The sequence below is a fragment of the Hyperolius riggenbachi genome, chromosome 10 (assembly GCF_040937935.1).
Source record: "Hyperolius riggenbachi isolate aHypRig1 chromosome 10, aHypRig1.pri, whole genome shotgun sequence".
NCBI classification, from domain to species: domain Eukaryota; kingdom Metazoa; phylum Chordata; class Amphibia; order Anura; family Hyperoliidae; genus Hyperolius; species Hyperolius riggenbachi.
In genome coordinates, this window is record NC_090655.1 from 27,851,515 (window position 1) to 27,861,872 (window position 10,358).

The following is a 10,358-nucleotide window of genomic DNA, read 5'->3' on the forward strand; positions in this document are numbered from 1 at the left end:
GGTAGCCCCTTTAGACACTGGTTACATTTTTGTGTTAAACAAGGTTTGTGTATGGCACCAACAAAAGCATGGTGGCTTAAGCTTAAAGGACCACTATCATGAAAAAAATGTAAAATGTAAAACACTTGTAATAATATACAAATAAGAAGTACATTTATTCCAGAGTAAAATGAGCCATAAATTACTTTTCTCTTACTGTATGTTGCTGTCATTTACAGTAGGTAGTAGTAGAAATCTGACAGAACTGACAGGTTTTGGGCTAGTCCATCTCTTCATGAGGGATTCTCAGCATGGCCTTTGTTCTTTATAAAGACTTTACCTGAAAAGGATGTATACAAACATACAGGCTAGCCACCCTGCTCGCTTCACACTTTTTTGGTAGTTAACAGAGTAAATGCCATTCTCTAACTGCTATTAACGTGAATGGGAACCGCATTTAAAAAAATGAGATAGATACTTACCCAAGGAGAGGGAAGGCTCTGGGTCCTATGGAGCCTTCCGGCTCCTCTCCTGGTCCCCTCGTTCCAGTGCTGGCTCGCCTGCTTTACCCGGCCGAAGGAGGCTCCAGAAGTCATCAGGGAGCCCGAGTGCTCCTGAAGAAGGGCGGCCCTGTACTGCACCTGCACAAGCACGCTCTCTTGTACACTCACGCCTGTGCAGCATGGAGCCGCATGTCTTTGGGAAGACACGGCTCCCGAAGACTTCCAAATACCCTTTCGGTGGGGGATTGAAACGGGGGGTGGGAGGGGGGGAGCCAGCACAGGATAGAGAGCACCGAGAGAGGAGACGGAAGGCTCTATACGACCCAGAGCCTTCCCTCTCCTTAGGAAAGTATTTGCTTCATTTTTTTTTTATTTGCGGTTCCCATTCACTGTAAAGATAAGGAATCCCCTGAGAATCCACCATGAGGAGATGGGCTAGTCCAAAAGCCGTTGGTTCTGACAGATTTCTACTACCTACTGTAAATGACAGAAGCATGGGAGAAAAGTAATTTATGGCTCATTTTACTCTGCAATAGATGCACTTCTTATTTCACGTTTTTCGCGATAAAGGTCCTTTAACTGCTCCTTCGCCAGTTGCAGTAAGGACCACAACCCACTATGGGCACTTTGTTGAAACACATAGTGCCCGCAATTCGCATAATCGCGGAAGTGCCACGCTATCCCAGAGTGATTGAGATTTTGCTGCTGTAGCCACTGTTGCGATCACTCGGGATTGCTACCAAACAGCTGCAAGCAACGTTTTGTGTTGCTAGTGAGACTACTCCCATCGGGATCTACTGGCAAAGTGCTCTAGCAATGCCAAAGTGCACCTACTGGGTCCCAGTCCTTACTGGGGGAGGAGCCCAGGGCTGTGGGTGGTCCTAACTACTAAGTAAAGGGCGTAACAATAGCCCCTCTACAGTTGGGGAAAGGCGGAGAGCGGCCATGTCTGTGGCAAGTCCATGTGACCTGCAGAGATGAGAGCTGCAGGGAGATAGACTGTACAGATGAAGGTAATTTAGGATGCCCCACTCTGCACTTGCCACAGATAGGACTGCCCCCCTCAGCGCCCATCCCCCTCATCCACATCCCCCATAAGACGGCGGGGGCTGAGGAGCCTATTTATGCCCCCTGAACTGTACTCCATTGCCACTAGCATAGCAGAATTCTTGATGATTCACAGACGCAAAGGAAAGGGGGTGGTGGTGGTGGTGGGGGGGGGGGGGGGGGGGGGGGTAGGGGTTGTGGTCAGCAGATTAGAGTGTCAAATTGCACAGGCTCACACAATTGAATAGACTCGCAAATACTAAAATCAAGGCTTGTTTGACATCAATTACTGAAAAAAGTTTATCCGACTACATTTTCTCCCACTAAAGGCAGGCCTTGGAATCAGTGGCCAGAACTTCAAAAGCTCAAAGTGCAAGTGTGATGTGAAAATGCCAATATTCTTTCTGCATTACTTTTCACAAAAATAATATTCTATTTTACTCTTGAGAGAAAATACCATTGAAAATAAGTTTTGTTATTTTGTGCGGTTTTCACATTTTTTCTGGTATAATGTAGCTTTATGCAGTAATAATTTTGCAGTAAAATATTGTTTTTCACGTTTCCACACTTTTTTGCATTATAATATTTTTTGACATTTTCAACAAAAAAACGCACAAATACAAGCTGTTTTCACACGAATTTTCTCAAAATCAAAAATAGCACTTGCGGAAATGAGTTTCGCGAAAATTTGCCAGCAACACTGACAGTGCAACAAATGTGGGTGAAATTTCACATGGTTAATTAGCGGAAGCCTCCTTGATGCTACCGGACACTAGACAGATACTCTATTATTCAGAAAGAGGAATGTGCTCACACTGCTGGTTTTAAGGGGAGGGACTACAAGGCTTGGACCTCCTGACCTCAAAGAGCCAGAAGCAGCTGGTTTAAGCTGATCACACTCTCTTTTGTGCAGGATGCCATTTCTTTCTCTTGCGTCACATTTGCTTAATTAACCATCTCAAGTTGTAATCCACATCAGAGCTGGATCATTCAAAAGGCACCCCGGGAAAGTGCCTAGAGTGCCTGGTGGACGTCCAGACAGGGCCGGATTTGTACTTTTTACCTCCCAAGTCCACTGTCAGCAGCCACCGCCCTTCAGTATAGATAGCCTGATGACTCCCCCTTCCCTCCAGTATAGTTATCCTCATGACCCCTCCCCCCCTTCCCTCTAGTATAAGCAGCCGGATGTCCCCCTCCTTCCATATAGATAGCCTGATGACCCCCCCCTTCTAGTATAGGTAGCCAGTTGACCCTTCCCCCTAGTATAGTCTGCTGCCCACCCACCCTTGATTTTGTTGTGCCCTAGGCCATGGCCTATTTGGCCTTGACTTAAATCTGGCCCTGTGTCCAGAGGCCTAGCTCAAATCTATTCCACCAAAAAGGCCAGGTAGCAAGCTAAGGGAGTCAAAGCTGCTATCTGCTCTAAGGCCCCATTTCACTTTAATTCTTCTCTGATACACACCCCTTATTCAGATACATAACTATAAATACCTCCCCCTCCAGGGTTGGACACTGACTTAAACCCTTACCAAAAAATTTGCCCTTGTCCACCATGACCTTATGGTAACCTGGACATCTACCGTATTTTTCGGCCTATAAGACGCTCCTGACCATAAGACGGACCTAGGTTTAGAGGGCAAAAACTAGGGGAAAAATATATATACTAAACCTGGTGCATCCATGGTGAAGGGACATCTTATGGATTATGCCCCCTTTGTACATCATGCCTCCTTGTACCTCTTGTCTCCCTGTGTCCTCATCTGTCTTCCTTGTGTCCTTCTCTGTCCCCTATGTGTCCGCCTCTGTCCTCCTTGTGTCCTCCTCTATATTCCTTTCTTTCCCCCTTGTGTTCTCCTCTCTACCCCTTTGTTTCCCCCATGTGTCCTCCTCTATGCCCCTTTGCGTCCCCCTGTGTCCTCATTTTGTCCCCCTGTGTCTTCCTCTGCATGGGCACAGTACAGGGAGTCCCCAACATTGCGGCAGGTTGGAGATTCGTATTGGCAGGCATTCACCAGTCAGGAACTCCCTGCATTTGTACTATAAGATGCAGCAACACTTTCCCCCACTTTTAAGGAAGAAAAAATGAGTCTTATAGTCCAAAAATACAGTACTCTAAAATATCCCTGATGCTTACATTATAACATAAAGCCTTTAAATAATTTAGAGTATAGAGTTATTTATTTGGGTCACAAGTTCAACCAAAAAATAAAGTACAACACCAGCCTTCCCCCTCACATATCCCTGTTGATCCACAGGAAAGCAAAAAACCCGTACAAGGCATGGTCCAATTAGCCCCAGATAGGGAAAAAATTCCTTCAGATGGCAATCAGATAAAATGCCTGGATCAACACCAACGGGCACTTGCCTAGTAATTATAGCCATGGATGTCTTTCAACGCTAGGAAAGCATCTAAGCTCCCCTTAAAGTAACAATGAAGTGCTAAACTCTCCCCCCCCCTCCCCCCCCAGTGTTGCCAACCTTTCACGTTATTTTTTACTGACAAATACCTAAAAACTTACTGGCAAAAGATTTTTTTTACTGACAAAACACCCTGCGTCGCGCCGAAAAATGGGCGTGGCCACGCAACAGAATGTGGGCGTGGTCATGGGTGGGGCCAAATATACATGATTTTAATATTGCTGTGAAAGGTCTACCAGGGAAGTTTGAGCTCTGCCATAGTGTTTCCCCCCCTTCCCCCAAAATACATGTAATCTTACAGCATTTCACCAAAAATCCACGTAATCTGGCAGAGGTTCTTCCAAAATACAGATAATATGGCAGTGGTTCCCAAAAAATAGATGTAATCTGGCAGCAGCGATTCCCCCAACATACACATAATCTGGCAGCAGTTCCCCAAAATACATTTAATCTGACAGCAGTGGTTCCCCAAAAATAGGTAGCCCCAGGTCTATAGTTGTCCCCAGAATAGGTGGCCAGGGGTATAGATGTCCCCAGAACAGGTAGCCAGGGGGAGAGATGTCCCCAGAACAGGTAGCCAGGGGTATATGTGCGCAGTATATGTAGGCAGGGGTACAGGGCCGGTTCTAGACTGGCACATATGAGGGGGCAGTCAAATGGGTAGGGGGCAACATGTTCGAGGAAAATTGCGGTGACCAAAGTGGGCATGGCAAGTAAATGCACATAATGAGAGACAGCGTTTCACCAGTAAATGCACATAAGAGACAGCCTTTCACCAGTAAATGCACGTAATGACAGACAGCTTTTCACCAGTAAATGCACATAAGAGACCGCCTTTCACCAGTAAATGCACGTAATGACAGACAGCTTTTCACCAGTGAATGCACGTAATGAGAGACAGCTTTTCACCAGTAAATGCACGTAATGAGAGACAGCTTTTCACCAGTAAATGAACATAAGAGACAGCTTTTCACCAGTAAATGCACATAATAAGAGACAGCTTTCACCAGTAAATGCACATAATAAGAGACAGCTTTGCACCAGTAAATGCACATAATAAGAGACAGCATTTCACCAGTAAATGCACATAATAAGAGACAGCTTTTCACCAGTAAATACACATAAGAGACAGCTTTTCGCCAGTAAATGCACATAAGAGACAGCTTTTCACCAGTAAATGCACATAATGGCAAACAGCCAGTGTCCTCAGTATATGTAGCAAGCAGATATATGTGCCCAGTATATGTAGCCAGAGGTATATGTCCCCAGTATATGTAGGCAGGGTTATATGTGCCCAGTAGATGTAGCCAGAGGTATATGTGCCCAGTAGATGTAGCCAGGGTTTTATGTGCCCAGTATATGTAGCCAGGGTTATATGTGCCCAGTAGATGTAGCCAGGGTTATATGTGCCCAGTAGATGTAGACAGGGTTATATGTGCCCAGTAGATGTAGCTAGGGTTATATGTGCTCAGTAGATGTAGCCAGGGTTATATGTGCCCAGTAGATGTAGCCAGAGGTATATGTGCCCAGTAGATGTAGCCAGAGGTATATGTGCCCAGTAGATGTAGCCAGGGTTATATGTGCCCAGTAGATGTAGCCAGAGGTATATGTGCCCAGTAGATGTAGCCAGGGGATATATGTGCCTAGTAGATGTAGCCAGGGGGTATATGTGCCCAGTAGATGTAGCCAGGGGGTATATGTGCCCAGTAGATGTAGCCAGGGGGTATATGTGCCCAGTAGATGTATCCAGGGTTATATGTGCCCAGTAGATGTAGCCAGGGTTATATGTGCCCAGTAGATGTAGCCAGGGTTATATGTGCCCAGTAGATGTATCCAGGGTTATATGTGCCCAGTAGATGTAGCCAGGGTTATATGTGCCCAGTAGATGTAGCCAGGGTTATATGTGCCCAGTAGATGTAGCCAGAGGTATATGTGCCCAGTAGATGTAGCCAAGGGGTATATGTGCCCAGTAGATGTAGCCAGGGGTTATATGTGCCCAGTAGATGTAGCCAGGGTTATATGTGCCCAGTAGATGTAGCCAGAGGTATATGTGCCCAGTTGATGTAGCCAGAGGTATATGTGCCCAGTAGATGTAGCCAGGGGGTATATGTGCCCAGTAGATGTAGCCAGGGGGTATATGTGCCCAGTAGATGTAGCCAGAGGTATATGTGCCCAGTAGATGTAGCCAGGGGGTATATGTGCCCAGTAGATGTAGCCAGGGGGTGTATGTGCCCAGTAGATGTAGCCAGGGGGTATATGTGCCCAGTAGATGTAGCCAGGGCTATATGTGCCCAGTAGATGTATCCAGGGTTATATGTGCCCAGTAGATGTAGCCAGGGTTATATGTGCCCAGTAGATGTAGCCAGGGTTATATGTGCCCAGTAGATGTAGCCAGAGGTATATGTGCCCAGTAGATGTAGCCAGGGGTATATGTGCCCAGTAGATGTAGCCAGAGGTATATATGTGCCCAGTAGATGTAGCCAGAGGTATATGTCCCCAGTAGATGTAGCCAGGGTTATATGTGCCTAGCAGATGTAGCCAGATGTATATGTGCCCAGTAGATGTAGCCAGATGTATATGTGCCCAGTAGATGTAGCCAGATGTACAGTATATGTGCCCAGTAGATGTAGACAGGGGGTATATGTGCCCAGTAGATGTAGCCAGAGGTGATATGTGCCCAGTAGATGTAGCCAGATGTATATGTGCCCAATGCCCATGGGTAGCCAGGTGACCCGGCCCCAAAGCAGGAGGGGAGCAGCTCGCTCTCCCCTCCTGAACTAAGTGACGAGTGGCAGGCGGCAGCGAGCGGAACTTACCTGCGTCTTCTCTCGTCGCCGACGCGGGATGATTTGCCGCTACTCTGGTCTGGTCCAGACCAGAGCAGCAGAACTTCCGGCGCAGGAGCGAAACGGAAGGTAAGTCCCGCCCGCTGTCAAACGCCACTCGTCACTTAGGAGGGGGACAGTCAGCGAGGGAGGGAGAGCACAAAGGTGAGAGAAGGGGGGGGGATTGCCCCCCTTCTCCAGCGCTGCCCACAGCTCTTCCTCCACTGCGCTGCTGTCCTGCAACAGAGCGGGCGGCCGATTGGCCGCCCTTTTACGGACGCTGCTGAATTCCTTACGAATTCACGGGCAGTTTAATTTGTATCTAAAATTACGGGCTGCCCGTAAATTTACGGGCGGTTGGCAACACTGCCCCCCCCCCCCCAAAACAAACTTATGATATAACGAATTGTATGTGTAGTACGGATAATGAATAGAACATTAGTAGCAAAGAAAAGACAGGTACTATTCGTGACCTTGAGACTATACTGTGTTCTCCAACCTTGATTGCCTGATGAAGCGGGATATTGGCCCATGAAACGCGTTGCACAGTTGGAGATATTGTAATAAATTTTACTGTTATTATAATAATGGTTTCTTTGTCCGGTCCTTATTACCTGAGGGAGGTGAGTCCACCCACTTCCAACCTTTTAAATGGATTTTAATTGCTTTTATACTTTGTTGGCGCCTCTGTTTACCTGTTTTACCGCTGAGCAAAGAAAAGAGTCTTATATTTTTATTTTCCGATATATAACTTTTTTTTTTTTAACATTGCATCATTCTCTAAGATTTGCAATAACAAACTACAATCTGTATTTTAAACCATGAAACAGAGCAGAGATCATGACCCTTTGAACTTCCCTGCAGTAAAATCTTATTTGACGTTGCCTCTTTTTGATGTATAAATGCTTTAGAAAATAGCACTGTAGCCAACTAAATTAGTCGGAAAGCTCAGAGGAGCTCTTTTGCACAGATAACAAGTGACGTTTCTAAACTGTTCCTGTACTGGTAACAATATGAGAATCATATCTTTGCTACTTATGTTCTATTTCTTAGCTGTACTACATGTACAATTCATTATCTTGTAAGTTTATTTTCACTTCAGATTCCCTGTAAACACAGATATGGAATTTGTCATAACTACTTCCTGTGGTGATACATTCCCCATTTTATTCACTCTTACCGTAAAGAACCCTAAATACTTGGCTAAAACTTTTTTCCTCCATATGCAGATCATGGTCCCTAGTCCTTTGCACAAGCCTGGTGACAGCAGCTAATCTGCCAAGGTTTTATATTGCCTGCTGATGTATTTATATATGTTAATTAGATCTCCTCTAAGGCGTCTTTTCTCCAGAGTAAATAAGCCCAGTTTATCTAACCTTTCTTGGTAAGTGAGACCTTCCATCCCACGTATCAATTTTGTTGCTTGTCTCTGCACCTGCTCTAAAACTGCAATATCTTTCCTGTAATGCGGTTCTGAGAACTGAATTCCATATTCCAGATGTGGTCTTAGTAGAGAGTTAAATAAAATCGAATACACCTAAAACCTTCAATCACGCAATACATTCCCCTACCGAAGCAGGTGTTTTTGGCGCACCGAAACTCAACGCCGGGTGCCAAATCCAGGCACCCAATAGGTAATTCTCAAATCTACAAGGTCTTATTTTGACTTGTACCCACTATTTTCCTTAAAGGGAAGGTTCACTCCAACGTGCGTCTCACTGGTGCCGTTGACGTCATCGGACGTCCTCCGGGCTGTACTGCGCAGGCGCAGTAAGTTCTGCGCCTGCGCAGTACAGCCCGGAGGATATCCGATGACGTCAGCGCGCACCAGTGAGACGCACGTTGGAGCACAGAAGAGCCCGACCTGGCAGCCGGCATGGCCAGGTCGGGTGTGCCACCGGAGAAGACCGGGATCCTCTGGAGCAGCATCGAGGGCACGTCCTGCCTGCCACGGGCTGGAGGAAGCCCCAGGTAAGTGGATTTGTATTTTTATTTTTTTTAAGTAGCTGCGCGGATATTCCCTTTAACATATGTAGTAATTTTGGTGTCACTACCATGTATGGGAGCTTTGCTATTCACTGTCAAACTCGGCACAAAATTATGTGAAAATTACGCAAAATTTTAGGCAAAATTACAAAGTACGGAGATTCCCATGAAAGGTCATACTCCTTTAAAGGGGAACTGAAGAGAGAGGTATATGGAGGCGGCCATGTTTATTTCCTTTTAATCAATACCAGTTACCTGGCGGCCCTGCTGGTCTATTTCTCTGCAGTAGTATCTGATTAAAACCAGAAACAAGCATGCAGCTAGTCTTGTCAGATCAGACTTATAAGTCTGAACCACTGAAACACCTGATCTGCTGCATGCTTGTTCAGGGGCTATGGCTAATAGTATTAGAGGCAGAGGATCAGCAGGGCTGCCAGGCAACTGGTATTGTCTAAAAGGAAATAAACATGACAGCCTCCATATACCTCTCTCTTCAGTTCCCCTTTAAGGTTTGAGAATAAACAAAAACTTGTTACCGCCTTCAATAGCTTGCTACTGCTTTCAATGCATGAATTGGCTGACAGATAGTATGAAGACATTTCTATTTTTTGGCAAAGGGGCTATCTACCAAATTCCCATCTTTATACGTGATCACTTACCTTTTTCACATCAGGAACATTGAAGGTCTTCTTTGTGTGCGCAACCCATCCCACAATGCCAATATCCAACGGGAAAACAATTTCACCTTCTGGAGCCACCAAGTTATCTTCAAACTTTGAGTTCTTAGTGACATTGAAGAGCCTGGTGGCCAACTCTGGCGTCCCGTTCCGGGACCTATAAACGAATAAACTACAGAAGGAGGCTTGGAGAAGAAGTGCCAACCTCTGGAGGACCTTGTGAGTGGTTTTCTCCATGTCGGTAGCATCTTGGATCTCTTGAACCAGCTCCAGCAAAATGTCAGCTTCCTCAAGTTTTGCCAGATCTTTGAAGGAAACTCCATCTTTAAAGTTCAGTTGCTTGTGGTTAAACAGAGCTGAAACAGTCTCATTCCTCAGCTTTTTATCGAAATATTCCTTGGCAAACTGAGGGTTGTTTTCCAAGTACTTTTCAATATCTTCTTTCTTCATCTCCCCCATTTTCTTGTCAATGGGTTTCTTAACAAAGCATGGTTAAAAAAAATTAAACAAATTGACGTTCAACCACAAACCTTACGAAAAATAGTTCATACTGTACAGTCTTCACCATATGCTTGAGAGCTAAAAAAAAACCCTGGCCTCTTGAAGTCTGACAGAAGGCACTGGCTTAGTGGCTTCTTAGTGCGGGATTCTGAAGACAGCTAATTAAACAGATGTCAAGACACTAAACCCCTGGCGTGCTTTTAGCTCATAAATCCCAGGCAAAGAATTTTAGATGCAGTAATCAGTTTTTAGACCACAACTCTATTGCTTTGTCAGGTTCTCATCTGCCGTGTCCATCTTCTCTATGTCCATTCTTTAATTCACCAGTTACCGTAGGTGGGGCATGCAGAGAAGGACTTAGATATTTGTGAATGGAAGACGTAACAACATATTAGAAAGACTAATCCTGGAACAGAAAAGAA

The 10,358-nt window shown here is 45.4% G+C and overlaps 1 protein-coding gene across 1 annotated transcript in view; it reads right to left on the reverse strand.

Moving 5' to 3' along the window:
* The window catches only part of PDE6C (phosphodiesterase 6C), a 115,908-nt gene extending 105,770 nt beyond the window's left edge, over nt 1–10,138 (reverse strand). The window contains exon 1 of the mRNA XM_068255081.1: nt 9,418–10,138. Coding sequence (XP_068111182.1) covers nt 9,418–9,894 — 477 coding nt within the window. The 5' untranslated portion in view covers nt 9,895–10,138. The remainder of the gene's footprint in view (nt 1–9,417) is intronic.
* Between the last annotated feature and the right edge of the window lie 220 nt (nt 10,139–10,358).